This window comes from Perna viridis, chromosome 11 (assembly GCF_037379345.1).
Source record: "Perna viridis isolate PV_CMFRI_1.1 ecotype Kerala chromosome 11, ASM3737934v1, whole genome shotgun sequence".
Taxonomy (NCBI): domain Eukaryota; kingdom Metazoa; phylum Mollusca; class Bivalvia; order Mytilida; family Mytilidae; genus Perna; species Perna viridis.
In genome coordinates this window covers 28,833,491-28,851,227 of record NC_142455.1, presented here as the reverse complement: position 1 = coordinate 28,851,227, position 17,737 = coordinate 28,833,491, and the positions used below count along the sequence as shown (strand labels likewise).

At 32.4% G+C, this 17,737-nt stretch overlaps 1 protein-coding gene across 1 annotated transcript; it reads left to right on the top strand.

Annotated features, from left to right (window-relative positions):
• The first annotated feature begins 235 nt into the window (after positions 1-235).
• On the top strand, positions 236-17,263 carry LOC148603619 (sodium/potassium/calcium exchanger 5-like). Its single transcript, XM_088551612.1, has 9 exons — positions 236-577; positions 3,266-3,454; positions 4,253-4,336; positions 5,589-5,692; positions 9,107-9,207; positions 9,629-9,924; positions 13,648-13,863; positions 16,329-16,430; positions 16,811-17,263. Exons 1-9 carry the CDS (start codon positions 412-414, stop codon positions 17,134-17,136), a joined length of 1,584 nt encoding a protein of 527 aa, XP_088407738.1. The 5' UTR covers positions 236-411; the 3' UTR covers positions 17,137-17,263.
• The last annotated feature ends 474 nt before the right edge of the window (positions 17,264-17,737 follow it).

The window sequence follows — 17,737 nt, the reverse complement described above, 5'->3', positions numbered from 1 at the left end:
ATTCAGTTTCGTGTGAATGTGAAGATATGTAGTAAAGCCTATAATGGGTTTTAGTATAGGAAATTGTGATTGGCACTTAGAATGCAAATCCATTTGAACAATAAAGCACAGCAAGATTTTAGTATATCCAGTCTTTGAAGACAGGAGAGCTTAAATACTAATAAAGCATGAGGCATACCGGGAGTAACGGCTGACCTCTGTATTAGTCAATATTAAGTTATCTTCGGTTATGGCAGTGAATTAATTAAACAAAAATGAGATAAAATCCGGACACATGATTGTCATGAATCTGCAGTGAAATTTATCCATTATCAAACAGGGTTAATACTATATCACCAGATACTACACTCTATTTTAAAAGATGACAAATGATTGTTTATTTCTATAACTGGAATTATAAACTTATCTAAAATGAGGACTAACTACAAATGCAAGAAATATGGACGCTATATTAAACTAGGAATATTACTCGTGGCATATTCTTTATTTGTTCTGTGTGTTCTTTTAGCACGAGCAAGTAAAAGTTCAACAGATACACCCAACGTAAGACATAAACGTGATACGGGTCTACTCGCAGGTGAGCATACATGTACTTGTAATTTATCTATTTATTTAATGTATATACAATTAGATATTTACTTTTGTACTTAATGTTTAAATATGTATGTGTTCATAAACCTCTTGAAATACCAAAATAAAAGATAATTTAAACTACTTTGAATGATGGATATCTTATAAACCGTGCTAATAACATATAGCATAAGACTAATGATAGAAATTTTCATCGTAAAGTCCAGTGAAGAAAAAAAAAACTAAATTAAATTGAAAACCATATCTGCAAACAAAAAAACAAAAGCGATGAAAAATAATAACAATTACTTCAAATAACAAATATTGACTTTCTCGAGTTAACAAATTAATTATGAAACTAGATATTTCTTTTTATGTTAAAATGGGTTTGATACCAATCTTTAAGTGAACCAAAAATGAAATCAAATTATGTTCTGAAACCTGCCTAATTAGATTTGCCCTTAATATTTGTTGTAATATGCACATGATGCCGTCTAGAGCCTAAGGTCATATCAAAGAGTTATTTAACAGACCGTGAACGACTCTGCTTATGGTCGCCGTTTCATTTTTATTCCCGTAGGTAGGGGTTTAAGTTTAAATTTCATTATGGATGTTGTGTGTGTGTGTGTGTGTGTGTGTGTGTGTGTGTGTGTGTGTGTGTGTGTGTGTGTGTGTGTGTGTGTGTGTGTGTGTGTTCTTTTTTTTTTCATTTGTGGTTAAATATTGTTGAAACCTCAACATTTTACAAAGATGTTATTATGCCATTTTCATTATTTCATGCTTGAATCAAAAGCTTAATGTTCAAAGGGTAGTAAAAGTAACTTTGAAGCCTGAAATAAATTCATATGCAACTTATTAGTAATTGTGTTTAATAAACTTTTAATGAAGAGAACGAGTATTTCAAATCATTCAATATTTGTGAGGAAAGGTATTTAACAACCTCTTTCGTTTGAAGCAAAATGGGTATTTATAATCTGATAAAATGACCACTGCTATAAGTTCACACAAAATATACTATATTCCATAGATATTAAAAGTATAGATCTAGTGGCTTGTCAATTTTGTTCTTTAATTATGTTTGGCTTCCTGAAACACAAAAGTTAAAATGAACATTGACTATATTTTCTAAATGTATTTCTTTCAAAATATGACATCTTAGGATTCAAAAGCTAAAAAATAAGTAACAATTAAAAGAGCAATAATTAATCAAATTTAGCCACATTTCAAAACAAATCTAAACACAAATGAAATACGAATAAAACGTGACAAACGAAAAAAAGGGAGGTCCAAATTGAGACTTGATGGCTAAGGGTGAAAGGATCTGACTGAGAAGAAAAGACATCAACCATCAACCCAGGCTTAAAAAACCAAACGACATATGACATGTAAAATCACATCTGGACTCAAGTTTGCATGTTGGATTCGTGAATTACTTGACATAATCTGCTGCGTACAACATGCATATATAAATAAAGTCATTTCTGATTAATTGACACACATGGAACGTCCAAACTAAGATAACATTAATTAAATGCATACAAGACAGCATTATACTGAAAAGGTTCTTCAAATACTATAAATCAGAAACTATAAAAACATAGAACAAAAATTACACAAATAATTATTTTACGTCGGGTCGTTAGGGTTTTTTACACGATGAGTGTCCGTCCATTCATGCACTTTATTATTTCCATTATTATCATTGTTTAATGAAAGTTGATTATTTAAGACCATGATATCTGGTCCCGCTTGCTGATTATGCATCCTATTCTCCCTATTCTCCCACCGCCAGATTCCCAAAGATCCCATTAAATTTGGATATCTTGTTTTATACTTTACTCCTTCATAGATTTTATATGAATTACACTAGTGACTGATTTTTATTACACGTAATAAAATATTTATAAAAAAGGTGTCCTGGAACAGTTTCATTTTCGAAGCTAGATATAAGATAAATGACTTCCTTCTAAAAGTAGCAAATCACGATATATGAAAATGAAATAAGCTTACAGAACTTTGGTGGGGAAAGTGAAATCATAAAAAAATAATGTACAGGTTTCTGGTATGGACATCTCTTTACATTATTCAGAGTTCGTTTAAGACAGTTTCCACTGTATAGCATATGTAAAACTGACATTCATGTTTTTTTTTTTTCGACTAAAGGTAATTTACATTTTTTCAATGTGCCATAGTTTTCTCCGTATGCAATAAAACCATATGAATATTTTGATATAAATGATTTCAAGTGTATATTAATTGTTACATACAAATTCAAAGAGGCAATGACTAACCATATACAGTTTAAACAATTTTGTCTGATATTTGTTAATGACTTTACGGAGACATCTTTCTCATTACGGAACATGACATTTCCCAACAATACTGCAATCTCAATAAGTTTAGTTATATCGTGATATGTTTGTTAATATTCGAAACTAATAAACTATTTAGCACAATTACTAATAAAAAGTTATCAAGAAAACTAAGAAAAATGTAATCCAGGGACAACGACTAGACACGGAAAACACACAACAGAGAGCAAAAAATAAACAATATGATACGTACAAAGCTTAATAAGTGAATGAAAAACTTTGACATTCACTTAAAACTGAGAACATTTACCTGATGCACCGGCAGGGTGTATACCTACTTTATTCTTGACCTTTAAAATGATATATGAACTTATTTACTGCAGCTAATAACGACAACGAGACGGACTGCATTCCAAGATCAGTCGACAATTTCCCAGGAAACTTTTTCACACTGAAAGAGACCCAGGATGGTGGCGTATTTCTTCACATTCTGGTGGCTCTTTATTTATTTGGTGCCTTGGCAATCGTTTGTGATGACTATTTTGTTGCATCTTTAGAGGTTATATGTGACGGTAGATAAACTATTATTCTATACATTAGAACAATTCAGTTTCATCAGCATTATCCTATGTCTGAAACTGAAAATAAACAAGACGTATACACCACTAGGTTCCAACTTTATTGGGATAAAATTAGGCCATAAGTGATTATTTTCAGTTATGACAAACCCTTTTTACAATAAAGATGTTTTTTTTTTTATTTTTAACTTCACCTTTTTTCAAAATGTATTTCTTGTTTATACATTAAAGCATTAAGAATAAATTACAAGTTTCTGTCAATGTTATATCGAACTGCCTTCACAAGTTCTAATGCATATTCAAGCATTTAAAATCCAAGGAGCCACCTTCAATCAGACTAAAAAAAACGTGAAATTAGTCTCAGAATCCAGGAGTATCAATATTTTTAACAGTTCGAGTTATATGTTAGATACATGTTAAAAGTTCAGTCATATTATTGTAAAAAGAAAAACAAACAACGAGATCGAAAACAATGGAAAAAGTTTAAATAACCAAACGATGATAAATTAAAATTTCAAGAACGCTCCATATAATTACCGTCATCATTCATTTTTGAAAGAATTATGACGTATTCTGTTATTGTTTTCAATCGCTAAATCTGTTTCATTCTGTGTAGCCATTCATTCCTAACACTAAAAGCGAAAAGTTCTATTTAACTTAGAACGTACTTTCTCAATCATGTGAGAAGATCATTGCATCGTATTTAAGAACCCGAAATATACAGTAAAGTTATATACAAGTGCACTATAATTCTAACATGTGGTCAATATTCTTGGCTTGTTTTTTACAAAGAGTTGAAGCTTCAAGAAGATGTAGCAGGTGCAACGTTTATGGCTGCGGGAAGTTCTGCTCCAGAGTTCTTTACGGCCTTAATAGGTACGTTCAAACATAACTTTTATGGCTGCGGAAAGTTCTGCTCCAGAGTTCTTTGCGGCCTTAATAGGTAATAGGTACGTTCAAGCATAAATTTTATGGCTGCGGGAAGTTCTGCTCCAGAGTTCTTTATGGCCTTAATAGGTACGTTCAACCATTACAAGTAAGTCATTTCACGATATTTCTTATATCATCGTGTCATTGATAGTAGAAACTAGAATTCAGGCAAAACATACAACTGTTAAAATACAAAAGGAAACCAGGTGAATGTTATTAAGTGCAAGTCTTGTGTGATTCAGGAAGATGAACAAACGTGGCAAATACAAATCTACGTGACAATGTATCTTTTCTCAAAGTTTTCTTCATTTGAAATTGCCGCATTTGTATTTATACAATATTGAACACGCAAAATTTTTTATTGATTTTAGAAACTTTTTGACAGATTTATATGTAGCAGAGGGTGTTTGTTTCACTGCTTTACAATACAAAAACATATATATTACAACAAATAAATGACAGTATTGAGGTTGATTTCTAAATAAAGTACAATGAGGCGTTTGTTGCGAATCAGGGAAATAAACATTATGACGTCATTATTTCAATATAAGGGTCTATATTCCTTAGTCATGGATATATAAATGTTCATGAAATTAGATTTATCAAGTGCCTATTTTGTTTTTAATTGATAGACAATGAACATGGTATTGAAATTGCGAACCAAGCAAAATGAACTATACAAACACATTTTTATAAATGAAATACAATGTCGAAGTTTTTACCTCAAGTTATTAACTAATTATCGGTGATATTTGAAATTTGAAAAAGTAGACCTAATATGTGTACTAGGAAATTTATGGGAACAAGGATTTGAAAGGTAATCAAAACGAACATAATACAGGGATAACGATTAGAAAAATAAAGCAGACACACACAACAACGCACATGAAATAACCAAAATAGCGCGCAAATAGAAACTAAAGTAGATGAGCGGCACAGAATCCACTAAAATCTTGAAGCATCGATATAGTACTTCAGAAGGGTAAACGTCCTGAAATAAAGTACTGAGTTTTCACAATATGAAGTTGAACATAAGAAAGATTGTTGCAATTTAATTTTTTTTTCAAAGAATGATTCATGTACATTTGTTTAATCTTAAATCGTTTCTTTTCTCTTTAATCTACTTCGTATTTAATTTCGAGTTACTTTCGTCTGAGAACGTAAGAAATACTTTGTTTTCTTTCAATTATCATTTTAGGAGTTTTTATATCTAAAAGTGACGTGGGAGTCGGAACAATTGTTGGATCGGCCGTGTTCAACATTTTATTTATAGTAGGCGTATGTGCCTTGTTTGCCGGCATGGTAAGATTTCCACTTATATTTTTTAATATTTTACCGACATCTACATATTGCAGTACGATATATTTAAACTAAATCTTTAGTTTTAACATCTTTTTATAAAAAAAAATAAATTATATAAAATTATTTTGAAAATAACTCAATTTTCAAATGAATTTGGCTTTTTTTTTTTATTAAAACATAAAATCATGTGGTCAGGCTACCAATCCTATTAATATGCTTACACGTGTTTCAAGGAGTAGCATCTTATAAGCAGCAATATAATCAAATACATAGGGAGATGTAATTCAAAAACTGTATATACAAGAATACAAAAACCAGAAATACCAAAATAAAAAGCCTAATCCTGTACTAAGAGCTTCTACCAAATGCAATACAATGATTTATATCTAAAAAGCTCTTCAAATACTCAAACTGTATCAAGCATACAAAAAGGAAAGAAGTATATATAGAAGGGTTTGAAAAATTCCAAACGATGTTAGAAATGTCAAATTTGCGATGCAAATTTTTGGTCGTTCCCTCTGCGGGACTCGAACTCGTACCGCTGTGACATCTATGGCAACACCGCCTGCACAGCGCCCTAGACCACTCGGCCAGCTAGGCTATATAGTGGTCTAGGGCGCTGGACTTTGTGCAGGCGGTGTTGCCATAGATGTCACAGCGGTACGAGTTCGAGTCCCGCGGAGGGAATGACCAAAAATTTGCATCGTAAATTTGACAGTTCTAACATCGTTGGGAATTTTTCAGACCTTTCTATACGTTTACATATCTTCCCTGTATCAATTTGATCCTATGGAGCAGTGTAGCAAATGGAGTCGTAACATTCTGAGACGTTTGTATGTGTGTGTGTGTGTGTGTATATATATATATATATATATATATATATATATATATATATATATAGCAAAATATTTCTGAGAATTATTGACCTCAAACGAACTTTATTTTATTGTATGGGTTATTTAAAATTAACATCATATACTTGACGTCATGTTAATGTCGACGAAAACGATAAAGGTCAAAAGCAGTAAAAATGTAGTGTGTCATTTTTTTATGCAAGATTGGTTATGCATGTAAAGACTTTGACACATGGAGGACTAAGTATAATTTTAGCATTTTTGTTTACCAAATTTATATCAGTTTCTGATTAGTTCAGATAAGGGGTCATTGTGTATTGCACCTTTGTTGATATAAACAATAAGCAGGTTTCATACTCATATTTGGACAAACTGATTCACAAAGATTGAACCCTGTAGTTATTTCAATATTGGTAGACGTAAAAATTGTAAAAAAAAAAAAAGAATCACAAACACTAACTACTGGTACTTAGGAAGTTTCTTTCTTAGATCCAGTTTGATATTTATAAAAAAAGAAAATAATGTAAGCATGAGATGAGCATATAGAATGAGCATATTATTCAATTAGTACCAGTACAATTTAAGATGAAAAATTCATTTGGAAGCTTAAATCTTGCTTGTAATATTATTCTTTTTTATTTTGTGTCTTGAGTCCTCTAAATTCACACTGATTGGTTGCATTAAAGTTTAATTAGTGGACTTGGTCATAAAAAACAAAGATTGACTTATTGATTTATAGTATGACAATAATGAAAAGCGTATCTTTGTGGGTGCTAAGTAAAGGGCAATTTATTCATTATGACGACATTTAACCCTCTTTCAAGTCTGGTCTTTTCATTCTTAATACTGTGTTTTGTAGTCGTGCCACTGAATACTGAAACTTTGATAAGATATCAAAAAACAAATTTGATAAATATATTTATGAATTATTGATTGTTCTTTAATTCTATATTTTGTCTGTTTGTTTGGCTGAAAGTATTAGAAAATTTCTGTTTAAATCTAATGTTACCCGTAATTTTTAATCAGTGATAAGGTTAGAAATCAACCGAAGTTAAGACCAAACAAGCGGTATGTTTAAAGTATAACAAACCTGCAAATCATTTCATTTTATGTGTCCGTTTTTATTAAAATCAGAAAGGATCTGATTTATGCATGTGGGGAAAATACCACCAACTCCACTGTTATGTCTGGTTCAGAAACAGTAACAGACCACATAATCATATTTAGTATGTTATTTGGTTGGTTTTTGTGGACGATGAATGTATAAGGTGCCCAAAATTGCACATCTATATGCAGAAAGGACTACCATTATGTAAAAAATATGAAGATCGAAAATTCGTTTTTTTCTTCCTCATGAAATATCTCTTCCCAAGACGATCTCTTAATATCAGACTGATACTTGAATGCGCTGGTTCATAAAAAAACAAAAAAAGTGGAAAAAAATAATATACAAGAGAAACCCCTTGAACGATGACTGTTGTAATTCAAATAAGGAAGTCGTTTGTTTGTAAATTCCATGCCAAACACTTGACATTAAAACTTTCATTTCGTAGAGCTTAATAATTGAAACAAGTAAACAATAATATTTTCGATGTAAATAACATGATCTGCCCTATATAATGAAATTATATTCTGCTTCTTTCCGCGATTTTCAGTTTATACTGCTTTTTGATTACACTTCACGTGGCGATTTTTTTGTTCATCCAGACAAGACGGAATATTCTTTAATCATTAATTTTGCTGATATTAAATTTACTAATTAACCTTAAAATAACAATAATAATTTATTTAGTTTATATAATTCAGTATTATTTCCAATCACTTTCATTAGTTTTTTTATGATTATTTTTAAAGTACAATAATTATTTAAATTGTTATCCAATATTTTCAATTGAATGATTATATTAATGACATTTAGAATCAATTAAATCTTGAAATATTCATAGAGTTATTATATTTAGAATACTGTTACAGAACTAGGTGGCGTAAAAATATCCCTAAATAACTTAGACATACATAACAGACACAAAGTCTTAGAGCTTAGAAACACAGCAGACGTTTCTTATCTTTATTAACCGGAAGAGGGCCCACAATTAGGTGTTATATAATAGCAGCAAATATATTGCTCCCATAACGGGAGCACCATACGGTACTCTCATCACTGTAACAATACGATACATTTCGATTTTAACCTTCAATTCTGTTTACTATATTTTGGTTTACCATCGTCCGTTAATATTTTCTTTTTGTACTGTACTGTTCTCTTAAATACATTAAATACGTATATTGAACGTAGTAATTCAGAGGTGTGTTGTACAAGTTTAGTGTTTCATTTTATTGTTGTAAGACATTGACTGTGTAACTTAGATATACACATCTTTAGGAGATAGACTTAGGGTTGGAGAAATAACTCTTGAAATCAATGATATGTTTGTATCATATTAAATTTCACTAAGTTTTAAGTCAAGACATACTTTCGTCTTAGATAAGTTTACGTGTACTTCATTGTCTGCCTGATTTTAAAAAGAATATTTACTTGAACTCTTTTTTTTTCTTTTAGGTTGTAAGACTTACATGGTGGCCTATGTTACGAGACTGTATATCTTATCTGATAGCCGTGGCAGTACTGGTTATTGTTATTTCCAATGGTGAAGTTCATTGGTAAGTCATCATATTTGTTCTCTGGTGCTTCCTCTAATAAGTAAAGGTTACTGTGTTTTCTTCCTCTAATAAGTAAAGGTTTCTGTGTTTTCTTCCTCTAATAAGTAAAGGTTTCTGTGTTTTCTTACGTCACTGTGTACTTAACTTTCCACATCTCAATTACAATTTCCAAACTAGAGATCTCTGTGAATCTTCTTCACAAATAAAACTTGGACAAAACACATTGTCTTACTTTTTGATATTGACGTATCTCTCTTCTATCATTAAACATGAGGTAAAATTAAAAAAGGAAACATCTGTATATGTAGGAAAAGCGGATTTTATCCCGAAACACACAAAATGTAAGAATCGCAACCATTTAAACGCTTTACTAAACACAATATCTTGATTTTTATATCATTCCATGCCTTTGTCATTTTAGGTACGAAGCAATGATTATGTTTCTTTTGTATATAGTATACATCATTATAATGTATTTCAACACAAATCTAGAGAACTTTTTCGAAAGACTTTACAGAAGGATACGAAATCTTCCGGAAGAGACTCCTTCCCAAAACGAGACTCAGTCTCTGACTGGTTCGAGGAATTTGCATAGTGGTGTGTACGATAGTTCGAAAGCAGCAGAACGTCGTGGCATGGAGAATGGTTTGAAGGAGGAAATAGAAACTTCATTCACAGCAACCCATGAAAGTGTCCGCTCTGAGGGCCATAAAGATAGTAAGTATTAGTTTTCGTGTTTCCTTGTCATTTATAGTAAATAAAGATGTGAAGGCATGCTATGAGACAACCATCTTATCCAATATGTCCATTTGCACAAACACAAGAAACAAAATTATGGCAACTTTTCTATCAACATTAATTACGATTCAAACTAGACTGTAAATTGTTATCGAACCTACAAAGTATAAACCCAAGTTACAGAAAACAAGAAAAACAAAAATACAACCTCCAGGAAGCAAGATCACAACTATCAACAAAATAATACAAACACATGTAAAAACAGTTGAGTCGAAAATATCAGTAAGATGGTTGTGTAAATGTTTTTGACACGAGTCATAATAACGAAATTTTTATCGCAATGAAACTAACAAAACCTGTACATGTGTCAAATGTCGGTTGTCGTTCTGTTGTGCTAAGTAACAGTGATGTGTAGAAGTAGTGGACACAATTCTATAAACAACAAAAAATAAACTCCAAACATATAAAAGAGTAATCAAGGGAACCAAGGTTATAGCGGTAATCAAAGAGTAATCAAGGGAACCAAGGTTATAGCGGAAATCAAAGAGTAATCAAGGGAACCAAGGTTATAACGGAAATCAAAAGAATGTAATCCAGGGACAAAAACCAGACATAGAAAACAGACATATACAACAAAAATACATAATAATACATAAATAATACATAAAAAGTAATAAAAGTAAATTAGCAACTCGGACTCCACTAAAAACTGGACCGGATGCAACGATAGGGTAAGCGTCCTCTGCTTATCTAGAAACACCCGCCGAATTGCTCATAAAAAGTCAAGTCCGGGGTAGACGAAAAAGGAATGGAAAACTGTGAAAGAGTAATCACGGAACCAAGGTTGTAGCGGTAATCAAAAGAATGTAATCCAGATTATACAACTTACGTTTGATCAGAACAAGGTACGTGATATTAATTATCTGGGGACATAGACTAGACCTAGACAGAGAGTACACCATAAGTGAACAAAACGAAAAGTCCTGCATGGTATGGTTGGTATATACTGTGAATACTGTTGTTCGTGGGGAACTTATGTTGTGGTTTTCGTTGGTAATCCAGACCACGAAATTTGTTTTCGGACGAAAAGATTTAAGAATCCATGGACTTGTGTATCTTTCCTAATCTACGAAAATTAGTATCCTCGAATTAAAGTACTTTCACAGTAATTCGCGTTAACCGCCCCAAATGGGTGTAATGCCAGTCTTTGGTCTTGAAATACAGACCATTCTCGATGTGTCGAACTCAGATTAGTCGAAATCTCGGATAACTCGAACTAATTACAAAGTCCCAGCAAAACTCCCCTTACTCCAATACAATTTTACCTCGGATGACTCGACCTCGGATGAATCGAAATATCCGATAACTTGAGGTAAACAATCAGTCCCCTCGACAGGACATCGAGGTTAATTAACCCTGATGTCTCGAAGTCAACTAATTAGTCGGTAAACTGATTGATTTATTACAAACCATGATCGAAGTGTGTTTTAACAACGATTAGCGTGGCTTTTAAAATTAGTTGACACTCATTATGGTTTGATTTGTTTATTTAATCAATTTAAAATCGCGCGTGTTGTTAAAAGAAACGAAATGTATTAAGAACACGTCGGAATTTACACTAACAGTGACATAAGATATTTTGATAAAAAAAATTTTAAAAATTCAGATGAACTGCAATGGTACCTGACTATTTAATGGAACATCAAATAGATGATAGTACGGATATTTCAACGACTACATTCGTTTCGCTAGTGAACTTGAAATTTTATCGTAATAATGTAGAACACATGGTTTGACGATAGTCCTGATTGTGAATCAAACAAAGCAACATGTTATGAACTATGACGTTTTTTGATGTAGAAAAAACAAAAAAGGAAATTTCACTAAAACACTTGGTGCCGTTCAGTATTTCAAACATGATAAACAACATACAAAAAATATCTTCCGATATGAAACACATGACATTACGAAGTACCGTGTAAAGTGAAGTACATGTACATGTACAAGCACAACAAATGATGTAAATACAGAAACAATCATTGACCAAACTTCTAGTATTTCCGGTTTATCCTCGATCTCGGATTACTTGAACCTCGTATAACTCGAACATTTTTGCATAGTCCCTTCGACTTCGGCTTAACGAGGTTCGACTGTATTCCATCGATAAACGTACACCTAAAAGTTCTTAGTCAGTTAGTGCAAGTTAGTTATATACAAACTGCAACATTTATACAACTCATATCATAGATAAATGATTTACATGGTTTCTTACTTTGAAATCATATTTATTTCCTGTTCGTAAAAAAGAAATTTATAAAAAGATTGAAAAAATGAATTTATGTTTGTTTCGTAAAAGAAAACCGTTTTAAAAAATTTAAATGCCAATAATCAACGTCACATTTTTTGGTAATAAAAAAGTAAAGTAACAACAAATTCACTGGCAAACCATTGCTTCAGAATGAAATAACAATTACAATGTTGCCGTAGAATGAAGAATAAAGTCAAATTCCAAATAAGAACATTAGAGAAAATAATAAAAAACGGCTTTTGTAAGTGAACATTCGAAGCTTTATAATTCGTTTTATAAACCTTTGAAATGTACAAATATAACTTAAGTGTCTTCCGTGTTAATGGAAGTCACACACTAGTATAGTTCTTCAGAGTGACCTACATCTGTTGTAATTCTAATATAATAAGCATTTATATGTAACCGCGATTTAATTGCTCAATCAACGTTCCATAAGCACGCATTGCACTGAAAGTCACAGAGTTTAATAATATTTCTTCGCTGTGTTGATAACTGTGGCATGTTACATTTGTCCCTTTCAAGTGAGAAATAATGCAAGTGAAGTAATCTTTTTCTCGTTGTTAATATAATATTTAGATTGTTTCAATGCAGCATGGATCATACTGATCAAATTATAATTCCATCTTAATAGCTCGTATCCAATTATGTCATTTTTAGACTAAATATGAAGAAAAATCACTATTGTAAACATTAGATGAGATTTGGAAGATAATTATTGCAACAAAATGACAATATTATATGTTAGCAGAAAGAGTTTTTCCCTCGCTATTACTGAGTGTTTAAATTGCGTCAGTTGAATGTTTTAATGTTTAAAATGTATATTTTGCAAACTCTGCTATACGACTATTGTCATGGGTTAATGTTTTCCTGATTTCGTGAAGGATTAAATATTAAAAGCATTTAAAAGAGTAATCAAGGGAACCAAGGTTCTAGCGGTAATCAAAAGAATGCAATCCAGGGACAAAGACCAGACATGAAAAACAGACATACACAACAAAAAACATAAAGTAACTAATAGCATACATAAAAAAGCAAATGAGCAACTCGGGCTCGACTAAAAACTGAGAGCATGGACCCAGGTGCACCGGTAGGGTAAGTGTCCTCTGCTTTTCTATTAACACCAGCCGAGTTGCTCATAAAAAGTCAAGTCAGGGGTAGACAAACGAGGAAAGGAAAACTATGACCCGTTGAATAAATCAGTGGGGCAGATGGATACACCATAACGATTCATGATTTCATGATGACGACCATAAAACGTCTTTCCGAAACGTGTTCTTGGGTACTTCAATTCATGTAGTCTTATCACACTCATCCAGCGTCTAGTAGAAAGTATTTAAATCTTGTACATGTATATACGGATGTTTTCACTTAAACCAATACTACATTATTTACAGGTAAAGATTACGAGTCGCCATGGCTTATTCCAGAGTCCTTTATTTCACGGATATATTGGACCACTATGCTTCCTATCAAAGCTATACTATACGTAACAATACCAGACTGTAGATTACCAGGAAAATGGAGAAAACTATATCCACTTACTTTCATCATGTCTGTCGTCTGGATAGCAGGGTTTTCTTACATAATGGTTTGGATGATTACCATAGTGGGTATGTGGTTTTCGTGGATTTCATTTTGGATAGAAATGAAGACTTGAACAGAAGTAATTGCCGCCAAAAAAACCATGTGTGTAGATAGGCAAAGGACGCTTACCCAACCGGTGAATCTGGTTCATGCTCCAATTATTGTTAAGAGTCCAAGTTGCTCATTTGCTTTTGTTTCTTTCAACGTGTTATTTTATTTTTTGTTTTTTTCGTGTGCGTCTACATTTCCTGTCTGGTCTCCATCCGTTGATTTCTGCTCGAAGCTTGGTCCCTTTATTACACTTTAATTAAACATACAAAACTAAACTGGTTTGTTCAACGTGTCATAGTTTTCTTTTCCTCTTTTGTCTACCCCGGACTTGACTTTTTTTAAGCAACTCAGTGGGTGTTTCTAGAAAAGCAGAGGACGCTTACCCTACCGGTGCTCCTGTTCCATGCTCCCAGTTTTTATGTTATTGCATACAATCCGTAAGGCTAAATTATCAGAAAAAAACTTTGCGGTCTCGACCAGATTAGACAAAAGTATCATAACCAAGAGTGCTGTAATGTGAAAGACTCGCCAACTCACCCAAATGGACCATTGTCAATCGACGTGAATTATAAGGTTATACATTTGATAAAAAAAAAATAAACAGAAATATTTGGCGTTCCGTTTAGTTAGAAATTTCGATGAAATGAAAAGTACCACTTAATGAAAAACTTAAGAAAAATCAATGGATTCAACTAGTGGATTTCAAAGAATTTATTCCAAGGATAGTTACCAAAGAGGTTCAACAGATATACACTTTAAGTAGCAGTCTTTGTAAGAATCATGCAAATTCTATAAAATGTGATACACCTAAAAAAAAAAGCTACATATTTTTTTTTTAATTTTTTTTATTTAGTGGCTTTATAGGTCTAAATGATAGAATAATCAAGGGAACCAAGGTTATATCGGTAATCAAACGAATGTAATGCAGGGACAAAGACTAGACATGGAAAACAGACATTCAGAACAAAGAACATGAAGTAACTAAAATCATACATACAAAGTAACAAAAGCAAATGAGCAACTCGGACTCCACTAAAAACTGAGAGCATGGACCAGGTGCACCGGTAGAGTAAGCGACCTCTGTTTTTCTAGAAACACCAGCCGAGTTGCTTATAAAAAGTCAAGTCTGGGGTAGACGAAAGAGGAAAGGAAAACTATGACCCGTTGAATAAATCAGTTTGCATGGCACAGATGGATACACCGTAACGATCCACGAGTTCATGGTGACGACCATAAAACTTCTGTAATGATGACTTCAATCTTGTAGCAACATAATCCTGTTCCAGCAGCCTATTTGTTAGAATTCTAGCGCGATACAAAAAAATCTGCGTAGTTACGGGAAGCTCTGGCATAACGTATGAGTGGTGAAATTAACATTCCATACGCAGGTGCTGAAGGGATGTTGCCACAGATGAAAGGAAAGTTGAAAAATTCTGAATGAAAAGTAATCACGTTTGTCGTAAAGTTTGGTTAATAGTTTCCCTTTACCGTCGATTTCTAAGTGTAGGTCAAGATATGAGACTGACTTTACAGTTTCTGTAGCATCTTTTTACCTCAATTGCTTTGGGTAGATGCGATGTATCAAATCCCGGAAATTAGGATTTTTTAAAGATAATACGTCAACTATATAGCAAAAACTTGAGATTAAAGGATGTAGCTAAACGATATTTTTTCTTTCGGATCAGATCAGCTATAAAGTCAGCCACATAAGGAATAACTAGGAATAGGTCAGCATGTAGAGAAGCACAATTTGTTCCCATTGGAATGCCGACCGTTTGTTGAAAAACGCGTCCACCACGCTGGACAAATGTGTTGTCGATTGAAAATTCCAGCATTGTGTAAACATCCTCTTCTGTATATTTGGCAGATGATTTGGGATTATTTCTTTCAAAGTATGAGGTATCTCTACTAAGAACTATACATTTGTATCTGGGTGTACCATCTGTTTTGGAAAAAACAACGATGTATAATGTTTTTAAGTCGGGATTTTATGAAATGTATAACTATTCATTCCAATCTGCCAGATATAAGGGGATAATCAACATGGAAAATCCAAAAGTTTCTATTGTATTCTAGTGTCATTTACAGAGTCATCTGCCTTAATTTTAAGTTCTGCGGTATATTCTATATAATTTATATCTCCTATGAACAACGGTTCTATGAAAAGCCACGTTACTTTCTGTTTACTATGACATTTTAGGCAAAATATCAAAAAAAAAAAACGTAGGCTTTCAAACCATGAAATACATTTTGCATGATTCTTATGTGGAGTGCTACTTAAGAATAATCCCAAGATATATTCTTCGACCAGAAAAAATTCAAAAATGATACACACACTCGAAGACTATTGCACATGCTGTTTAACACTTGAACATGTACTTTTTTCAATTGTCTTCATGTCTGTGTTAATTTCTGTCAAGATTTGTAAATGATATTTTAGGTGATGCCCTAGAAATACCAGACACTGTTATGGGGTTAACTATACTAGCCGCAGGAACAAGTGTTCCAGACTGTCTATCAAGTCTGTTCGTTGCTAGAGATGGTAAGATAGAACTCATTTAAAAACGATTACTAAGGCACTAACCATTTAATTACCGGGGGCTTGGATTTACATGGTTTGAACGTGTTTTTTTTCTAGTTTTCAGAAATCCTTTTTTCAAATATTCAGTAAAGCCTAGTATTTCGTCTATAAGCGTTTGGGTATTTAGACTTAAGCAAATTTGTGTTGTTCACATAAAAGTACAAACTAAGATTTGATTTTTATATTTTAGATATGGTTTAGTTACACGAAATATACCGAGTGCACTTTCATATAATATGACACTAACACGGTCATCAATTATTCAATAATATAAAGACCGAAATTTAAACAACTTCATAATCATAATTATTTTTATATTATACTTTTTGTCAAATAAACAGGTTTCGGAGATATGGCAGTATCCAACTCTATTGGCAGCAATGTATTTGATATTCTGGTGTGCCTTGGTCTACCTTGGTTAATAGAAACAGCCGCAGTGAACTCTGGTGACGTTGTGAAAATAAACAGCGAAGGATTAACCTATTCGGCAATCACATTACTTACTACCGTCGTTTTTCTTATAACTGCAATGATCATTACTAAATGGAAATTAGCTAAACCATTTGGGATAATATGCTTAGTGGCATATGTCATAATTATAACTTTTTCAGTTTTGTATGAATTGAATGTTTTTGGTAATTTTGTAGCAGACATATGCCCACGGTAGTGGTGAGCACACAACTAGAACTTACTTAGAAATTAACGCAGTAGGTCTTATAAAGTATTGTTATGTGAAACAAGTAATCCACTTTTACAGGGACTGTATAGTTTTATAATAAATAGATATAAGAAGATTTCTCATTTCATGGTAAATAAGACATGATCTTATGTTGCAATACATCTTTTCATCGGGTGTCATCACTTTTCCTTTATTCTATTTAATGAAATATTTCCTATGCAAAGAGATTTTGTGACCATGTGTAATAACATATGTGTACCAAGGTTCAAGACTAATAAATGAAGAGTATTAACAAAATTACCAATAATTATAGACAAAAACTCCAGACAGTAGTCGTAAGTAAAAGTCAAAGAAGGAAAGTCCATAAAACAAATAGCAATATCGTGGCAAATCCCGGAAAACTGGAAACAACTGCAATAGTTCTCAAATAATGGGTTAAATCAGGTTTTATACTGTGCAATGTCTCCCTAACTTCAAATAGGCATCACAGAAATTGACACTGATCAAAATAAGCTTTTTGAGCTGATCATGCTTATACTACTTTTTTTTATTATTTCTAAGGTCATATTGAATGCACAAAGCCATTATT

What these genes read in the sequence shown, in the direction of transcription:
- LOC148603619 (XM_088551612.1), top strand. Translation starts at nt 412, where the DNA reads ATGAGGACTAACTACAAATGCAAGAAATATGGACGCTATATTAAACTA. An exon ending in GTGCCTTGTTTGCCGGCATG is followed by an intron (nt 5,693 to 9,106) that starts GTAAGATTTCCA and finishes TTTTTCTTTTAG; the next exon opens with GTTGTAAGACTTACATGGTG. An exon ending in TTGGATGATTACCATAGTGG is followed by an intron (nt 13,864 to 16,328) that starts GTATGTGGTTTT and finishes ATGATATTTTAG; the next exon opens with GTGATGCCCTAGAAATACCA.